The sequence below is a fragment of the Phascolarctos cinereus genome, unplaced genomic scaffold, assembly GCF_003287225.1.
Source record: "Phascolarctos cinereus isolate Bilbo 61053 unplaced genomic scaffold, phaCin_HiC Scaffold_5;HRSCAF=322, whole genome shotgun sequence".
NCBI lineage: Eukaryota > Metazoa > Chordata > Mammalia > Diprotodontia > Phascolarctidae > Phascolarctos > Phascolarctos cinereus.
The window spans coordinates 290,965,266-290,986,383 of NW_027555958.1; the positions used below are offsets into that span (position 1 = coordinate 290,965,266).

The 21,118-nt window shown below is 40.1% G+C and overlaps 1 protein-coding gene across 7 annotated transcripts in view; it reads left to right on the top strand.

Moving 5' to 3' along the window:
• The window catches only part of MARCHF10 (membrane associated ring-CH-type finger 10), a 191,299-nt gene that overhangs the window by 137,687 nt on the left and 32,494 nt on the right, over nucleotides 1-21,118 (top strand). For all 7 annotated transcript variants that reach the window (XM_020997650.2, XM_020997654.2, XM_020997651.2 and 4 more), the window contains 2 exons: nucleotides 2,794-2,960; nucleotides 5,656-5,765. In XM_020997650.2, coding sequence (XP_020853309.1) covers nucleotides 2,794-2,960; nucleotides 5,656-5,765 — 277 coding nt within the window. The remainder of the gene's footprint in view (nucleotides 1-2,793; nucleotides 2,961-5,655; nucleotides 5,766-21,118) is intronic.

A 21,118-nucleotide genomic window follows, 5' to 3' on the forward strand; every position in this document is an offset into this window, starting at 1 on the left:
GCAATCTGGAGAAATAGATGTTTCCATCTTTGGTGGCTATCTGATGAGTTTGAGAGTTCCTGAATTCCTGTGTTGGGTGCTAGCTGCCCAGCAGATGGCAATTTCCCTAAGAGCATGCTACTCAGAAAAGAACATCACTGCTCACAGGAGTGCATTAACAAATACATTAATATAAAATAGAGAACTTTTCTTTATTTCTCTATTCTCCAAAAAAAACTCATCATATTCCCCTCCTCCCCCATAGTCCCTTTGTGGAACAACTTGATCCCTATTTTATATTCATTTCAGATATGCACAAGCCAAGTAACATACAGCCCAGATTTCTCAGAGTCAGGGTATGCCTTTCTTTAGTCCTTCTGCTATAAGTACTTCCTGAAAGTGGTGCTTCACAGGGAGGCAAGAGAATACCACCAGAGACCCTAGGTCCTGCTTCAGACCCAACAAAGTAGATCTCTGTGTCTCTCCTGCAAGCCCTTATTGCCAGTTGGGGTAGAGGGGAAGAGAGAAGAGATATCCCTTCTTCCCCTTTGCCAAAAGTCAAAGAAGAGAGAAAGTCTTAGAACAAAGTTCCAGAAGATAAGGGAAGGGCTGTTTGTTTGTTTGTTTGTTTTAACAAGTTTTCTTACAGACTATAGAGGGAGGAAATTCCTTCACAAATTCTTGCCTTCCCCTCTACCCCCCCCCACCTCAGGAGCCAATTATCTTCAATGAAACCCACCAATCCCTGGGAACTAATTAAGAATTAGTGTCTTCCCAGCAAAGGGCTACAGCATATACCCAGCTCCATAACAGTCCAGTAAATCAAGAGTTCCCTTGATCACCCTTGCTTGCATAGACATGTGAATACTCTCTCTACCAAGGTGGATCCCTACTCCTTCCTCCTTTAATAGGTGGTTTGATGAGATTCTTTATCCAAAAGAAAAAAAAATCATCACCTGGTAACCAGATTTCTGGCTCATGTCTCTTCAATCTTACCTCAGATTACATCCTCAGATGACAAGCATGCAGTCTAGTGCAGAACCCATATTCAAAGCTTTTCCAGCATAGTAGGGTCATCTTTGAGAATCTAAGGTTGCCTTGCATGACTCAGTGAGACACTGGAGTACTTCAGCGAAGGATGAATTTATATGAGGAGTAGATAATAATTTTGCTTACACTGTCCTTCCTGATAATGTCCAGAATATTGGGAATGGGGAGGGAGAGGGTTGCTGGGAAGGGAGATGGAGAGGAGGGGGTATAGGGTTACAACCTCCTGGGTTACAACAACATATATCAGTGTCTGATTCCAGGCTGCAACTAATAACTCCATCATCCTATAGTTATTTTCCCTCAATACATTACCTTGCATTTATTCATAGCGAAACATCACTGCCACTTTTCTGTTCATACACAGAGCTATACAAAAACTTCCTACAGCAATCACAATCAGTCATGTTGCTGCTCTCTTTTAGTATCCTTTCCCTTTGTACACACACCTTGTCTGTGGCTCCTACCAGTTGCACGGTTTAGTGAAATCCTCAGATCAGCCTACTGGGAATGGCCCATGGCTCTGGAGAAATGCTAAGTCTTCTTAGCATGTGGTCATATTTAACTGTCTGCAGCAGAGGTTCTTAATTTGGGGGTCCATAAATTTGTGGATTTTTTAAAAATATTTTTATAATTTTCAATAAAATTGGTTTCCTTTGTAACCTTATGTATTTTATTTTATATATCTAAAAACATTCATCTGAGAAGGGGTCTATAAGCTTTGTCAGATTGCCAAAAGGGGTCCATGACACAGAAAAGGTTAAGAACCCATGACCTACAGGAATTAAAAGTCATGTGTAAGGGAGCAGCTAAGTGGCACAGTGGATAGAACACCTGCCCAGAAGTCAGGAGGACCTGAGTTCAAATGTGACTTCAGATCAAACACTTGACACTTACTAGCTGTGTGACCCTGGGCAAGTCACTTAACCCCAATTGCCTAAAAAAAAAAAAGTCATGTGTATACTATATATAAAACCATTGACATGAAATTGTTTTTAAAGTTTTTTTTAAAACCTAGATGCATTCAACCCTATGGGTTCCGTTTTATCTATATGCATATTTACTCCCTCAAAAATAATTCAGGAATAATTTTCCCCTTTCAGAATCCATGTAGTTCTCCCCAAAAAGAGGTAGTTAATTATTCTGTGATCTGATCTTTTTTATAGATTCTACTAATTATATGTTGTTCTTATATTGACATACATTGCCAGTATAGATTCTCTATCAGTAAAATGGTATATTATTTTTAGGTCCCACAAGTTTATTTCTTTTGGGAGGTATAGTCTGCTTATCTTTGCCTTCCTCAATTCTGCTTTCTTCTCTGTAGACCCATACTCTCTGTGTGATTTACATAGGTAGTACCCAATCTAATGCCCTCACCACATGATGTAAGGTCCAGTTTTTCTGTTTTAATTCACTTAACAGGAAGCAAAGAGCTGTCTTATATTTTCTCACCTGCACGCTGAGCTCCTTGTACAAGGGACATCACAGTTGAGCCTTATATCTTTCCATCTAGAACTACAAAGAAGACCATTTGAGAATCCTTAATCATATTATATGTAACCACAAAAGCTTAAAGCAACAATATTCAGAACATCAGAATACGGGCCTTTCAAGGTAAAGACTGGAAACTGGTTAACATGAAACAGAGCAGCAGAGAATCTATTCTCTCTTTTTATCATTCACACCCCAGCAACTAGCATTTGTGGAAATGGGCAATTGGGAGAGTGTAGCTGCCTGGTCACATGGAGCTTGTTTTCCATTTAGTCTTCTGGAGGAGGATTCAGAGGAGGAGGGAGACTTATGCCGCATCTGTCAGATAACTGGGGGTTCCCCAACCAACCCGCTGATGGAGCCCTGTGGCTGCGTGGGAAGCCTGCAGTTTGTTCACCAGGAGTGCCTGAAAAAGTGGCTGAAAGTAAAGATTACATCAGGTAGGTGTGAGAGGGAGAGCAACAGCACCACAGGATGAATTCAGAAAGAGCTCATCATGCTGCCCAATAGGCAGTCTTGTAAGTAAGCTTACTCTTTACTTGCCATAATGGTAGAGTCTTGTTTTCCTTTGCTTAAAATACTTAGAATACACAGTCAGCAGAACATTCCAAATACATACATTTTTTACCAAGCTTATGAGGAAAGTGGGATTTCTTAAAAGTCTTAGAATCAAGTGATGCTGCTAGCATCTATCTTTACTGATTAGTGTCAGACAGACAGCAACCCCAAGATATCCAAAGATACAATGGACTGCTGCAGTAGGGACGGGATTCCCAGTCACTAGCTGCTCCATTACTCTATTACCTCCATTGAGGATGGTGAAGGACTACATGGAAGAGGGTAAGGAGCATCTAAGGCCACTCACTCTGAAAGTCCTTTCCATTTCTAAGATTCTATCCTGGGGGCAGCTAGGTGGCCCAGTGGAAAGAGCACCAGCCCTGAAATCAGGAGGACCTGAGTTCAAATCTGGCCTCAGATCAAACACTTGACACTTACTAGCTGTGTGACCCTGGGCAAGTCACTTAACCCCAATTGCCTAAAAATTAAAAACAAAACACACACACACACACACACACACACACACACACCACACACACACACACACAAAGATTTTGTCCTAACTTTGGGGCAGCTAGGTGGCGTAAGTGCCAGGGCTAGAGTCAGAAAGACTCCTTTTCCTGAGTTCACATCTCAGATACTTATTAGCTGTGTGACCCTGGGCAAGTAACTTAACCCTGTCTGCCTCAGTTTCCTTATCTGTCAAATGAGCTGGAGAAGGAAATGACAAACCTCTCCAGTATCTTTGCCAAGAAAACCCCAAATGGGGTCACAAGGAGTCAGGCATGACTGAAAAATGACTAAACACTAAAATTCTAATTTCTAAAATTTATTTTATTCTATCTACTGTTTTAACGAGTACAGCCCACAAACTTCATGTAGAATTATTATGTAAGTGATAAATCAATACAAGAAAGATAGCTCACAAATGGAATACTTGGTTATTAAAATAGCCCTTAAATGTATAATATTTTAGAGATGTATGCATTCATTTGTAGATATAGATGCATAATATATGCATATGAAAACGTACATAGGTCCCATTAGTAAAGTGTCACAGCAGGTTATGGATGATAATGGGGCCCAGCTGGCCAGGATGGATCCAGACAGAAGTCCGGATACAGTTAGGGTTGAACAGATGTAATGCATCCAGCCAGGTACGGGGAACAAGTGCCAAAGGTCAGCTGGGGCCAGGAAGAACAGGCCGGCACAGGAGTCCTAGGTGCCCGGGGCTACAAGTCTGTGAGGGAGGCAAGAGAAGTGGCAAAAAAAAAAAATCCGGAAAGCAAACAGGCCAGAACATTGATATTCCTGTAGGTCGCTTGGACCTGTGCCAGAATATGGGTTCATATTTCTGCCGGGCATGGGCAGAGGTCCTGAGCCCATGCAATAGGCTGACAAATTAATCCTTTTCCTGATTGAGGTGGGGCCTGTGAAGCTAGGGATTAGCTCACAGGAAGTAGTGATGAGATAATAGCAATCCCTCTTCTTTGATGCTTCCTAGAGAGCTGGAAATACAGAAGGGCTTAGGGACCCAGGGCAGATGACCTCTGAGTGAATAAGATTTGTTATATAATTATCTATAAATAACTGTGTGTACATCTAATTATCATACATGATTCTGAAAACCTGAATCTCAGTGCATTTTAAAAAGTAAAAATTTATTCAATTGAATTGAATATTTTCAGGAGTGAAAAAGATCCTCTTGGTAAAGTAAAAATGTCTACATTGCTAAACAATATTCTCTAAGTGATTGAACTCTGAATGAGAAAAATTCCACAATGAGAACAGCTCTGCTCCTTTGAATCAAGTCAAGCAAGGAGTTGGCTCAGAAAGGATCTGTGGAAGCAGTTGTAAGAAAAGTGTTTTGATACTTACTAGCTATGTGACCCTGGGCAAGTCACTTAACCCCAATTGCCTCACCAAAAAAAGCAAAAGCCAACCAAATAAACAAACAAACAAAACGAAGAAAAGTGTTAATTTGGTTTACTAGAATATAATACATATATATATATATATATATATATATATATGTGTGTGTGTGTGTGTGTGTGTGTGTGTGTCCATATGTGCTTATACTTATGTTATATATACATGTATGTATATAATATACATATTTATGTATTTATATATGTATATGTGTGATGTAGTGACTATGCCATCTATCTAAGGCCTGAAAGTAATATTTATATATGTATTTGTATATGTATGTCTCTCTGTCTGTATATATGTATATGTCTGTACCTGTATCACTTACTAACTCGGATCCTTGTGAGCCTTGAGTATATACTCTTTTGGCCGTGAAAGGTCACTCACACCTTCCTTAGTCCTGTACAGACTTTTAAAAAGGTTTATTTGGAATACATCCTTAAACTTGTGATAATCACTCTCATTACAAAGAGGTTAAGTAGACCCCAGTCCAAGGTTAGCAAACTTGCATGAAAATCAGCTTTAAAGTTTCGCTATAGTACCAAATAATAATGTACATGCCTTTCTAAATATCATCCACCCAAATCAAGTGCACACATAAACCTATACACAGTCATTGGGAACATATGACTCTTTTTCTAACTTCAGGTGCGGAACTAGGGGCCGTGAAGACCTGTGAAATGTGTAAGCAGGGCCTGATCATTGACCTGGATGATTTTAATGTGAATGACTACTACAGAAAGCATCAGCAGTCTCGGGTAAGTGGTCACCTCATGACCTGTCCTCCTGTTGTGGTCCTGTGGGCTTGTGACATCACACCATGTAAATGACCTCTCACCACACACTGAAACCAACTGAATTTCAAGACAGATACGTGCTGACTTGCCCAAATTTCAAGAAACTCAAAAGGCCTATCCATGATAGGAGTCTGAGAATTTTAGTTCATCTTACATCTTTGCAACTTGAAGCAAAGGCCTATAATTTAGCCTGGAGATAGGGAGCTGGCATTTCTCTCATCTTTCCATGTTAAAATGTGGTAAAGGAGAAGAAACATGTCTTGTTTGACACACACAGATTCCAAGAGGATTAGCTGAATTATAGAATACATGTCAAACTGCTTACAGAAAATGTTAAAAAAAAGAAGGTAGTCAGTTGGCCAGTCAGTGAGCATTTAGTATTTTATTTTCCTCCAGTTACATGTAAAAACAATTTTTAACATTCATTTTTTAAACTTCCAAATTTTTAAAAGTTTAAAATTCTCTTCCTTCCTCCCTCTCCATCCCCACCCCCCATCGAGAAGGCAAGCAATTCAATATAAGTTATACACGTGTAGTCAAGCAAAACACTTCCATGATCATCATATTGTAAAAGGACATAGACCAAAAAAAAAAACTCAAGAAAAATAAAGTTAAAAAAAAGTATGCCTCAGTCTGCATTCAAACACCATCAGTTCTTTGTCTGGTGATGGATAGCATTTTTCATCATAAGTCCTTCAGAGCTGTCTTGGATCATTGTATTGTTGAGAATAGCTAAATCATCCATGCCTGATTATCCTATAATATTGTTGTTACTTTGTGCACAGTATGTTTCACTTTTCATCAGTTCATGTAAGTTTTCTCTGAGATTGTCTTGTTTATCATTTCCTATAATACGACAGTATTCCATCATAATCACATACCACAATTTGTTCAGCCATTCCCCAATTGATGGATATCCCCTCAATTTCTAATTTTTTGCCCCCAGAAAAGAGCTGCTATAAATATTTTTGTACATATAAGTCCTTTTCCTTTTTTTATATCTTTTGGGATACAGACCTAGTAGTGGTATTGCTAGATCAATGGCTATATGCATGGTTTTTATAGCCTTTTGGGCATAGTTCCAAATTGTTCTACAGAATGGTTGAATCAGTTCACAAGTCCACTAACAATGCAGTAATGCCTCATTTCTCCCACATCCCCTTCAACATTTGTCATTTACCTTTGCTGTCCTATTAGCCTATCTAATAGGTATGAGGTAGTACCCCATAACTGTCTTAATTTGCATTTCTCTAATAGTGAGAGAGGGTATTTTTTCATATGGCTTTGATTCCTTCATTTGAAAACTGATCATATCTTTTGATCATTTATCAACTGGGGAATGGCTCTCATTTTTATAAATTTGACTCAGTTCCCTATATATTTGAGAAATGAGGACTTTATCAGAGAAGGCTTGCTTTATCAGAGAAACTTACTTCAAAATGTTTTTCACAGTTCCTATTTCTAACTGTATTTCCCTCCATCCTATTGCTCCTTGTTTATTCTATTTTCTCTCACCTTTCACCCTGTCCCTCCTCCAAAGTATTTTGCTTCTATCACCCCTCCTTCTCTTATCCCCTTCCCCCCTACTTTCCTGTTGGTTAAGATAACTTTCTATAACCAATTGAATGTATATGTTATTCCCTCATTGAGCCAATTCTGGTGACAGTAAGGTTCACTCACTCCCCTTCACCTCCTCTCTCTTCTTCTCCACTGTAAAAGTTTTTTCTTGACTCTTTTATGTGAGATAATTTACCGCATTCTACCTCTCCCTTTCTCTTTCTCCCAGTATATGTCTCTCTCACCTCTTAATTTTATTTTTTAGATATCATCCCTTCATATTCAACTCGCACCTACTCCTTCTAACCGCCCTAATATAGAGAAAGGTCTTGTGAGTTATAAATATCATCTTTCCATTAGGAATGTAAATAGTTTAACTTTAATAAGTTCCTAATGATTTCTCTTTCCTGTTTACTTTTTTATGCTTCTCTTGAGTCTTGTATTTGAAAGTCAGATTTTTATTCACCTCTGGTCTTTTCATCAGGAATGCTTGAAAGTTTTTTATTTCATTGAATATCCATTTTTTCCCCTGAAGGTTATCCTCAGTTTTGCTTAATAGGTAGTTCTTGGTTGTAATCCTTGCTCCTTTGCCCTCCAGAATATCATATTCCAAGCCTCCAATCCTTTAATGTAGAAGCTGCTAAATCTCATGTTATCCTGACTATGGCTCCACAGTATTTGAATTGTTTGTTTCTGGCTGCTTATAATATTTTTTCCTTGACCTGGGAACTCTAGAATCTGGCTATAATATTCCTGGCAGTTTTCATTTTGGGATCTCTTTCAGGAGGTGATCTGTGGATTCTTTCCATTTGTTTTGTATCTTGCCCTCTGGTTCTAGACTATCAGGGCAGCTTTTCTTGATAATTTCTTGAAAGATGATGTCTAGGCTCTTTTTTCGATCATGGCTTTCAGATATTCCAATAATTTTTAAATTCTCTCTCCTGGATCTATTTTCCAGGTCAGTTGTTTTTTCCAATGAGATATTTCACATTCTCTTCTATTTTTAATTCTTTTGGTTTTGTTTTATTGTGTTTTTTCTTTCTTATGAAGTCATTAGCTTCCATTTTCTCTGTTCTAATTTTTAAGGAATTATTTTCTTTGGTGAGCTTTTGGACCTCATTTGGCCAATTTTACTTTTTTTTGAGGCATTCTTCTCCTCATTGGCTTTTTGAACCTCTTTTACCATTCAGCCTAGTCTGTTTTTTAAGCTGTTATTTTCCTCAGTGTCTCTATGTGTCTCCTTTACCAAGCTATTGACTTGTTTTTCATGATTTTCTTGCATCACTCTCATTTCTCTTCCCAATTTTTCCTCTACTTCTCTTACTTGATTTTCAAAATCCTTTTTGAGCTTTTCCATGGCCTGAGACAAATTCATATTTTTGTGTAGGCTTTGGATGTAGAAGCTTTGACTTTGTAGCCTTCCAAGTGTGTGTTTTGATCTTTCTTGTCACTATACTAACTAACTTTCTACAGTCAGAGGTTTGGTTTTTTTTTTCTGTTTGCTCATTTTCCCAGTGGCTGGGATCCAGCCTATTACTTGACTTTTTAAATCTTTGTTAAAGTAGGGCTCTGCTTCTAGAGTGGAGGGGGCACTGTCCCAAGGTTCAGGGTTTTTGTGCAGCTGTTTTCAGAGATACTTCTAGGGACCTGTAAGTTTTCAGTTCTTCTAAGGTGGTATGATCTAAGGAGAGGTGTTTACTCCTCTCCTGGACTGTGGTCTGGTCTGTGAGTGACCACAAGCACTCTTTTCTGCCCTGGAACTGTGAGGAGGGTCCCCCCTCTTCTGTGGTCACAAGTTCTGCTGTACTAGTGCTCCTCTCTGCCCTGGGACTTCCATTCAAGACTGTGAACTAGATCTGAGAATGGGCAATGCAACAGAGTCCTGCCCCAGTGCCAGCAAAAAGACCCCTGTAATCTCCTTCTGATCAGTTGTTTGACCCCTCTTACCATTTGTGGGCCAAGAGCTCTGGAAGCAGATGCTGACACTGCTGATTCAGTCACTCTCAAGGCCTGCACCTGGTTTGTTGTGGCGGGGTCTATGCTGGCGTGGCCTGTACTGGACTGTGCTCCATTCTCACCAGGTATGACAGACCTTTCTTACTGACTTTCTAAGTTATCTTTGGGTTGAGAGGTCTGGAAACCACCATTGCTGCCACTGATTCAGTTGCCCTGAGGTCTGCTCCTAGTTTCCTGGAGCCCAGGCTGTGCTGGTGTGGCCTGCGCTAGACTGTACTTCTCTCTCACCCTGGTGCAACAGACCTTTCCTGCCAACCTTTCAAGTTGTCTTGGGCTGGAAATTTGTTTCACTCTGTCTTTTGTGAGTTATACTGTTCTAGAATTTGTTTAGGGTCATTTTTTTTAATATAAATTTATTTATTTTTTAGTTTTCAACATTTACTTCCACAAGATTTTGAGTTCCAAATTTTCACCCCATCTTGCTCCCTCCCCGCACCCCAAGATGGCATGCATTCTGAATACCCCTTCCCCTAGTCTGCCCTCTTTTCTATCTATCCCCCTGCCCTTCTCTTATCTCCTTCCCCTTCTATTTTCCTGTAGGGCAGGATAGACTTCTGTACCCCATTTCCTGTATTTCTTATTTCCCAGTTGCGTGTGAAAACATTTTTTTAAACATGTGTTTTTAAAACTTTGGGTTCCAAATTTTCTCCCTTCCTCCCTCCCCACCCACATTCATTGAAGAGGCAAGCAATTCAATATAGGTTATACATGTGCAGTTATGCAAAACACTTCCATAGTAGACATGTTGTGAAAAACTAACTCTATTGCCCTTAATCCTATCCTGCTCCCCCATTTATTCTATTCTTTCTTTTAACCCTGTCCCTCCTCAGAAGTGTTTGCTTCTGATTACCCCTTTCCCAATCTGCCCTCTCTCTATCATCCCCTGCTCTCTTGTCCCCTTCCCCCCTATTTTCCTGTAGGGTAAGACAGATTTCCATACCCAATTGAATGTGTATGTTATTCCCTCCTAAGCCAAATCCTATGAGAATAAGATTCCATTCCCTCTCACCTTCCCCGTTTCCCCTCCACTGTAAGAGCTTTTCTTTTCTGTTTTTTTTTGTGAGATAATTTACCCCATTCTACCTCTCCCTTTCTTCTCCGAGTATAATCCTCTCTCATCCCTTAATTTTATTCTCCAGATATGACCCCTTAATCTTCAACTCACCCTGTGCCCTCTAATCTATCTATCTATATCATACATATAATTTTTTCCTCTCAACTACCCTAATACTGACAAAGGTCTCATGAGTTATAAATATCATCTTTCCATGCAGGAATGTAAACAGTTCAACTTAATAAGTCTTTATGATTTCTCTTTCCTGTTTACCTCTTCATGTTCCACTCGAGTCTTGTATTTGAAAGTCAAATTTTCTATTCAGCTCTGGTCTTTTCATCAAGAATGCTTGAAAGTCCTCTATTTCACTGAATGACCATTTTTTCCCCTGAAGGATTATACTCAGTTTTGCTGGGTAGGTGATTCTTGGTTGTAATCCTATCTCCTTTGCCCTCTGGAATATTATATTCCATGCCCTGTGTACCTTTAATGTAGAAGCTGCTAAATCTTGTGTTATCCTGATTGTGTTTCCACAGTACTTGAATTGTTTCCTTCTGGCAGCTTGTAATATTTTCTCCTTGACCTGGGAACTCTGGAATTTGGCTACAATATTCCTAGGAGTTTTCCTTTGGGGATCTCTTTCAGGAGGAGATTGGTGGATTCTTTCAATTTCTATTTTGCCCTCTGGTTCTAAAATATCAGGGCAGTTTTCCTTGATAATTTCTTGAAAGATGATGTCTAGGCTCTTTTTTTGATCATGGCTTTCAGATAGTCCAATAATTTTTAAATTCTCTCTCCTGGATCTATTTTCCAGGTCAGTTGTTTTTCCAATGAGATATTTCACATTGTTTTCTAATTTTTCATTCTTTTGGATTTGTTTTACAGTGTCTTGATTTCTCATAAAGTCACTAGTTTCCAATTGCTCTATTCTAATTTTTAAGGAAGTATTTTCTTCAGTAATCTTTTGGACTTCCTTTTCCATTTGGCCAATTTTGCTTTTTAGGGCATTCTTCTCCTCATTGGCTTTTTGGACCTCTTTTGCCATTTGGGTTAGGCTATTTTTTAAGGTGTTATTTTCTTCAGTATTTTTTGGGTCTCCTTTAGCAAGCTGTTGACTTGTTTTTCATGATTTTCTTGCATCACTCTCATTTCTCTTACCAGTTTTTCCTCTACTTCTCTTGCTTGCTTCTCAAAATCCCTTTTGAGCTCTTCCAAGGCCTGGGACTGATTCATATTTTTCTTGGAGGCTTTGGATGTAGGAGCTTTGACTTGTTGTTTCTTCTGGTTGTATGTTTTGGTCTTCTTTTTCACCAAAGTAAGATAATATGGTCTGACCCTTTTTGCACTGCTTGCTCATGATCCCAGCCAATTACTTGAGTTTTAAACTCTTTGTTAAGGTAAGAGTCTGCTTCCAATGTGGAGAGTGTACTGTCCCAAGCTTCAGGGGTTTGTATAGCTGTTTTCAGAGATACTTGTAGGGACCTGTAAATTTTCAGTTCTTGCAAGGTGGTATGATAAGGGGCGAGGTGTTTACTCCTTTCCTGGCCTGTGCTCTGGTCTGTTAGTGACCACAAGTACTCCTTTCTGTCCTGGAACCGTGAGGAAGGTTTTCTCTCCACAACCACTACAAGCTCCACTACGCCAGTGCTCCTCCTTGCCCCAGGACCACTGTCCAGAACTGTGACCCAGATCCAAGCACGGGCAAAGCAAGAGATTCCTGCCTTAGCACTGGCAAAGAGATCCCTGCAATCCTCCTCTGATCAGCCACTAGATTCCCCTTCAGTCTGTGGGCTGGAAGCTCAGGTTGCAGCCACCGCCCCAGCGCCTGCGCTCTGCCCTCTGGAACTGGCTTTGAGACCTAGCTCCTCTCTCACAGCAGAAACAGACTTTTCCCACTGACCTTCTAAGTTGTCTTTGGCGTTCATGGGTTGAGAGGTCTGTAAACCGCCACAGCTGCCCGCGATTCAGTCCTCTGAGGCCTGCTCCAGGTTCACTGTGGCCTGCACGTCCTCGCGGCACTGCACTCCGCTCCCAGCCCAGCGCAATATACCTTTCAGATCAATCATCCAGATTGACTTGGGCTGGAAATTTGCTTCATTCTCTCTTTTTGTGGGTTCTGCAGCTTTAGAATTTGTTTAGAGCCATTTTTTATAGGTATTTGGAGGGGTCTAGGGGAGAGCTCAGGTGAGTCCTTGGCTTTCCTCCACCATCTTGGCTGTACCCCCCTCAATGAGCATTTATTAACTACCTGCTCTGTGCCAGATACTGTGCTAGTGGCAAGAGAAGCAAAAGAAAGCAGGTCCTGGAAGTAGATAGTTCTCAGTTTGGAAATGAATTAACTCTTTGGACAATAAGGAACCATTGACTGAATTAACAGTTCTGGAGTACTTTAATGCCAACTCTAAAGGTTAATTCGTCTTCATTATGTGAATGGCTTACTCCCAGCATTTAGCTAACCCACCAAACTGTAAGGTGTCAAGCAATTCAGTGAACTCAGTGAATGTGAGCAATCACCAGTGTCATCATCATTTAGCACTGACTTCCCTCATCAAATAATTATGAGTAAAAAACCCCATAATTTCTATGTTAATTGGAATCTAGCTTACAAAGCAGTCATTTAACATTTCATATCAGTGACTTCCAATGTAAAAATTTTTTTTTTTTGATGAAAGAAATGAAGAGTCAGAATGACGTGTAACTTTGGGAGTTATGACTTTTTAAAAAATCCTCAGGCTGTAAATATTATCACCAGCCCTCCAAATAATTACAGTGACTGAAGTTGATAGAACGTGTTTAAATTTACAAAGGACTTTGTCATTTGGTCCTTACAGCTCTGTAAAGTAGTTACTATAGGCATTATTATCAAGCCTATTTTCTAGATGAGGAGACTGAGGCTTGGAAATGTTGAATGACTTGCCAATGACCACCTAGCTAGTAAATGTCAGAAGTGGGATTTAAATGCAGGTCTTCCTGACTGGTAGCATTCTCTCTACTTTGCCACTCCCATGGAGACTATGTCTTCAAAATAGACTTGGAAAATTACCAAGATGCCAGAGCATTCAGCATTTCAATTAAAAATTCAAATCAACCAAAATTTTTGAGTAACTTATTTAATAAACCTCTGATTATTACTGTGAAGCAAGACATAAAGCAGGAAGGCATATGCTCAGGTAAAATTTACCTGACGTGGAGGCTGTTCATGTCATAGAGTCCAAATGGAAGAGGCCTTCTCTATAGATAGTAAGGCCTGTCAGATGATACTATTTGTAGATGACATTGTGCTAATTGCATTAAATGCTGGACCACTCCAGTGCCTCCTAAAGAAGATCCACACTTATTCAAACAAAATTTAACCATTCTAGAAGGTCAGTGAGGTGGCACAGTGGATGGAATGGATAGAATACCAGGCCTGGAGTCAGAAAGGCTTATTTTTTTGAGTTCAAATCTAGCCTCAGACACTGACTTGGCTGTGTGTCCCTGGGCAAATCACTTAACCCTGTTTGTCTCAGTTTTCATAGCTATAAAATGAGCCAGAGAAGGAAATGGCAAACCACTCCATTATCTTTGCCAAGAAAACCCCAAATGAGGTCATGAAGAGTCAGACATAACTGAAACTACTGAACAACAGCACCATACCAGAAAAACCAGGTGCATAAAGAATTTCTATTGTCCTGATTATAGCATGCAATTGGATGGACAACCCTTAGAGCTAGTCCCTCAGTACATAACTCTGGCACAAACCACAGATGGACTATGGAACTGGGCCTAGAATTGAGCAGGAGGAGAAAAATAATTGCACTTGAGAGATCACATGGTGCTTTCAAATCCCCCTAAGGCTCTCTCTGAAACAAAACTTTTTAACGTCCGTGTTGTTCTCATGATGTTCTACAGCTCTGAGTTATAGAGTAGCAGTATCTGAAGGATTAAAGTTATGGGTTAGCCAGAAAACAGTAGAGAGCCCTGTGGCACTCAAGTGGGCTATACCACTCATGAAGAACGGTATAGAAGTGACATCAGCGAGATGTCTGGCTGCAAAAGGAAGTGAGCTGGTTAGGGATGGGGAGCAAGAGAGCTGCGACAGCCCCTGTGCTACACTGCTTCAGTGTCAAGAGGTACACAATCAGGCATAGAACCCATGTGTTGGCTTTACTGGATGAGTGGTATGAAGTATGAGCAGGAAGAGATTAGTGGTGAGTTCCCCCATTAGAAGGAGGTTCTGCATGGAGGAGATCCTAACTCTACACACTCCCATATCACAGGGTGAAGAGATCATACACCTCTATCAGCAGTCGATTTCAGAGCCCCATTATGCTCCTTCCCAAACCCCCACCTCATCAAAAGGCTTAAGAAAACAAATAGAACTCTTAGATCATAGTAAGGAAGTGGAGACCATTCAATATTTTTAGATTTTTAAATAATGTCTCTAGATTATGCAGGGGATGGAGTGCTGGTCCTTGGAGACTAGCAGACCCAAGTTAAAATCTGGTCTCAGACACCAGCTGTGTGTTCCTGGGCAAGTTGCCTAACTTCTATCTGCCTCAGTTTCCTCAACTGTAAAATAGGAATGATAATGGCACCTACCTCTTAGTGTTTTTGTGAGAATCAAATAAGTTAATAACTATAAAACACTTAGCATAGCTAGCTCAGGTGAAACCCTGCCTTTACTCTGCCATCTTGGCTCTGTTCCCCTCAATGAGCATAGTCCAATAGTCAAATGACAGTCAGAACCAACTTTGGTGAAGTTGAGCGAGCAGCTAGATCCCTCAGAAAACTGCACCAAATCAGGCCTGTGAGCTGTTGCATACCTCACAATCCTCACACATAATAGGTACTTAGTAAATGCTTCTTCCCTTCCCTTCCCTGAATCAGACATGGCCAACTGGCAGGTCTAGAGCTTCATTTATAGCACGTGAAACAAGTCTAATAAAATGAAGTTGCCAATTAGCTTCCAGGTTTTGCAGTTTCTACCTGCACATCTCTCACACACCACCCCTTCTCTCTACTCACATAAACATCACCTCAGCTCACACTTTGGTGCATGGTTCAAGGAACCAGAGTTCTCATGTGGCTAGAAAAAAACCTTGGGCATCCTCCTTGGGCATCCTCCTTGGGCATCCTCCTTGGGGATATTCCTTGGGGATCCTCCTTGGGCATCCTCCTTACCCCAGAGTGACAACTTCTTTTCACTAGCAGGTGACCCACTCCCCTCTGAACTTGTGTACTCAAAGATTTAAAAGACCCAGGCAGAGGTAATGATAGGGCTAATGGCTCCTTAGAAATGGGATGGCATTGAAGCAGGAACTGTGAATTCCCTTGGGAAGGCCTTGACCCTTCACTGCAGCTTGGCTGGTGAGGAGAATCTGTCATAGGCCCTTCCTGCAGGGTATCAGGAAAATCTTATGTTAACAGACTTTCACCTGGACCCAGTCACCAGGATGGTTGGGATGACTGAGTTCCTTTGGTTCTCTGGGCAAAGCATCTCGTACCTGAAATATGGAAGACTTTGTCATTTCATTAGTGCCTTGCAATAATTCAAGACAATGTCATCAGCAACTAATAAGGTCAGAGAGAGAACTGCCTGTTAACATTTTACATGGAAGAAATTCAGTTTTTCTTTGGGTGGTAAATGCTATCCTTGTGAGGACTATGAATAAAACATCCCAGCCATTTAAGTCCATTTTCAGTACAAATTTTAGCTGTCTTATTCAATTTCTCTTTTGTCGCTCTATTGCACCTGGAGGCTCAGGGTGATTTGGTCAATAAAAATGTTGTTGGAAATCTTTTTGATTTCTTTTGCAATTTGTCCTGTAAAGTGGGCGCTTTTGCCACTGCTTATAGAGAAAAAAGGTATTAAATCTAGGAATTCATTCTCTAATGCTGTCTATAACAGAAATCTGCTTTCACACAGGAATGGGCTTCCACATATCCTGCATAACTACACAACCACACTACTCTGTTGTAACAATGTTTAGCCGCTTAAATCAATTTGTATATTTATAAAAGGTTACGACATTGGCAGTGAGATGTTGTTTTCATTTTTACAAGTTTTCCCACGTTATGGGCTTGACAAATAGGGCAGCTCATGTACTACTGTTTAGCCATTAAGGAAAAGATGGAGCAAGCCAATTTTTCTACCTCTTCCAATAATCCACCATGTGCTCATGTGCCACGCCTTGGTGGATGTGAGCCACATATAATTGTAATACTTCAGGCACAGCTATATACCATAGATGCTCAAGATATAAAAGATATACCAGCCTCCAAATATTTTTCTCAATTTCTAGGGCTTGATCTTGAAGGATAGCAACATCCCCAAGATTCCCCTAGGGAATATTGGCCCTAGGGTAGAAGGAACACAAAGGTGTGACCTGTAGTGCAGAAGGACGTATTCCACACCTTAACTGATGGGCTCATCTCATGAGGCAAGTTACAGTGTGGTTGGCCAGGACCATACCTAGGATATTTAGAAGAAAATTTATTCCACCCCTATACCCACATCATAGGGAATTCGGAAATGCATAGTGGTAGTGAACTCACTATCCTTCATTGGTCAGAGGATTTTATTCTAAGAAGGGGAAAGGACATTGTTGTAACTTCTGTGAGGTCTAGGGCTAAAAATCACAGACTCCAACCTACCTTAGGTGTCTAGAGACAAGCTTCCCTTAACTCTGATCCTGGGTAAAGGTAACAAATCTTTTTGGAACAACTGATTTATTCATTGTAATTTCACCTTATTCAAGGGGTGTAATCTCAGGGCTTGTGGTCTGGCAGGTGGGAACCCTTCCATCATAACACTATCCCACTTGGAACTCAGGGAGGTACTACCTAGCATTTGCCAATTCCCTCTGTGTGGGGAATTGATGATTTGTTAACATAGACACTTTTAGCAGGATCAAAGAAAGATAATTAGTAAGTGCAGTAGGTTCTGGTGCTTACAATTAAAGCAGCGTGCAATTATCTTTTACAGTTGACATATTGGGATTTGTTTACAGTTGTAGCCTACATGATACATGGTGAGCATTAGGGTTTAGGTTTCCAAGGTAAAATCTGCTAATTCATTATTTAAATAGTGTAGGCAGCTTGATAACCTTTTGATAACCTTCTGAATTTTCCCAGTTTTTATAAATCACACTATCTTGGTGTTCTTAAAGGAGCACTGCCTACTTATGGTATCAAACAGGCTACTTAATAAAAATTGTCTGTAGATATACCATCTTACCAAATGATGAAAAGGGAAGGACAGAGGGCGGGACAGGACTCAAATATATTTAGATTTTTTTATAGATAAGCTCATGTCAACAATAAAAATAATTACATGCTACTTTAATTGTAATTGCACCTTTAATTTTTTTCCAAAGGTTCTTGTGCTTTTTCCCAAAACCAAATTAATTCTTGTTATACAAGAGTATAATAGGCAGAATGGTGTAAGGAATAGAGGACTAGCCTCAAAAGCAGAAAGACCTGGATTCAAGTCCTGCCTCTGATATTTACCAGCTATATGATTCTGGGTAATTCTCTAAGACTAGATTGTTATAGCAAAGGTGCTGTCCTGCATTGTTGAACAGTTTTCTCATCCAGGAGTTCTTTACGTCAGTGAAACCACAGGTCCAATATCTATCCTGTCCCTAACCATAACAGAGTATATGCGTTTCAAATATTTGGATTATCAATAGCCATCAAAGCACCGTGTCCGTCAGATAAGTGTGTCTGTGTGGTGAGGGGTCAGATGAAATGGGATCCAAGTCTTTTATGTTATATGGGCATCAGATTCTAAGGATCACTCCCAAGGGTTAGGCAGTTTTATAATACTTCTCACAATACAATCCTCGAAACTTATAGACACAGCATTAACAAAAACTAAGCTGACACAACTAACATAAAATAACAGAACTCATTGCCATCAGTCACATAGTCTTAATTCATCTCCACATCACTGACCTGAAAACAAACAAACAACCCAACAGACTCCCTGCCAGCGTCTCCCGTTTTTCTGGCATTCCATTCTGGTTACACGCAAAACGGCAGCACCGAGTATTTCACAGCTACAAAGGGGTGGCACCGTTATTCATCAGTCCATAACCTAGCCAAATAGGTAACTTGTTCTAGAGTTGCTCTCTGATTTAAGCTTCTGTGAAGTTAGGCTTGAAAATCATTTAAGATCTTCTTCCCCCAACCTCATAGAGAGGCATGGTCTTTTTTTGAAAACGAACGTGATAAACATTAATCAACACAAACATTTATATATATAAAGAACGAAATATGATGATTCCATATGACATTGTGGATCTCTATTACGTACAGCTTGGGTTTTTTCAAATATGTAATAAATGCAATATAAGAGTATCAACACTCCCTTGAACTTCCTTCTATTTATTCTCTTTTGCCTAATTTTTTAATGTTTCATTGATACTTTCTTTTTTGAATCACTATCAAAGGGTAGCATAGTTTAGTGATTTTTTTAAAGATATAGTTTCAAATTACTTTCCAGAATGGTTGGATCAATCTATAACTCCAACATTAGTGCAGTAGTGTACCTATCATCCCCAAATCCCTCCAACAATTGCAATTTTCCATTTTTATCATCTTTGCCAATCTGATAAGTTTGGAACCTTGGAGCTGGTTTAATTTTCACTCCTTTTATTATTAATGATTCGAAACATGTTTCCCTATCATTGTTGATAGTTTTCTTTTGGGAACTACCTATTCATATCTTGTGATCATTTTTGTTACCTAATTTTGATAGTTCCAAATTGCTTTTCAGAATGCTTGGACCAATGTTTGTATCAAAACTCTAACGACAGGTTAAGGGGACATCTACCATGTAAAGATTTTTCCTGGTGGAATGGCAGATGAGAACAATTTGTTCCGATGGCTATGAAGGCAGCTGAAGCAGGTGCTATGGAGCTCTTAGAGCTTGGTTAGACATTAAAGACACCAAGGTGCTCCATTGCATCTTGAGCCATCACTAGTTGTCTTGATTCTGTCTTGCCACTGGACTGTAATGACTCTGGAGGAGATAGGCCAACAACTTCATGCCTCACTTAAATCCAATTTACGCACAAATCAAAAGACCTCAATCACCCATACCATTTTACCATTTTCACTTTTCTCAAAGTCCTGTGGCAACATGTGAGTGACGAAGCACCAGATGCAGATACACTGGGAGCTGTAATCACAACCCTGCACACAGGCGGCCCAAGCCATAGGAGTGTCTTTTCACTGGAAGCAGCAGTGGTAATCGGCAGCCCCTTGGGTGTCTGAGCAGCCTTTTAAGGATCATACTGCTCACCTCCTGGTATGAGGAAGGGGCTACAAGAGGTGCCCTAAAAATTGTCCGCTTACTCAACCCTGGCCTGATTACTGCAGCAGGTGGGGATCCCACCCTGTGGTAGAAACACAAAAAAATGTGCAAAAACATATGCAAAGATGACTCCACTCACCATCAGTACATGGAATGTACGCACATTTAGACAACACAAAATCCAATAGACCTGAAAGAAGAACAGCTCTTGTTGCAAGAGAACTCAGCAGGTCACACATTCATATAGCAGCCCTGAATGAAACAAGGATGGCAAATGAAGGTCAGTTCACTGAAGTTGGAGCTGGATATATGTTTTTTTCTGGAGTGGCCACAGTGAAGGGGAGCTCTATGAAGCTGATGTAGGTTTTACAATCAAAACTAATCTAGTCAAGAAGCTTGCATGCCTACCAAAAGGAGTGAATGACAGGCCCGTGACAATGCCACTACCAATTCCAGGAAAACAATGTCATCATCATCGGTGCCTATGCTGCCACCATGATGAACCCTGATGAGGTCAAAGAAAAATTTTAGGAAGACCTAGAGACCTTTATTATTAATGTGCCAAAAGAAGATAAGCTTATAATTCTGGGGGGCTTTTAAATGCTAGAGTAGGTTCAGACTATCAGACTTGGCAGGGAGTCCTAAGAGGAATGGAGTTGGAAACAGCAATAGCAATGGTCACTAACTACTGAAGATTTGTGCATCTCATGACTTCTCATCAGCAACACTATCTTCCATTTACCTAAACAAATACAATAAAACTTCGTGGATGCACCCTTGCAGCAAACATTGGCATTTAATAGACTGTGTAACTGGAAGGAGAAGAGACAGGATGTGAGAGTGACAAAGGCAATGTGTGGTGCAAAGTGCTGGACTGATCACAGACTTATCCTCTCCAAGCTAAATATTTGCATTCGACAAAAATGGTGGCCCCAAGGCAAAATGACTACCAGAACAATTAATGTCAACAGGTTAGAGCTGTTCTCTGAGGGGGCAACAATTTGTTGCTAACTTAGAGGGAAAATTGAGCCAACATACAGTTGGCAACAGTGGAGCACAAAAGGAGTGGGCAGCTTTACAACACTGCATTTGCTCATCTGGGTCAGAATATTTGCAAACATCAAGATTAATTTAATGAAAATGATGGGGAAATTCAGAAGCTGCTAAATGAAAAATGAGAATGCCACAGGATTTACCAGCAAGATAGTTCATCTATCTCTAAGAAGGTAGCATTTAATTCCATTGAAATTAAAGTACAAGTAAAGCTTAGAGAGAAGCAGGATTCTTGGCTCAGTAAGAAGGCAGATGAAATTCAGTTTTATGCTGATATTAACAATCTAAACACTTTTGTAATGGCCTGAAGGGTATTTATGGGCCAGAGACATA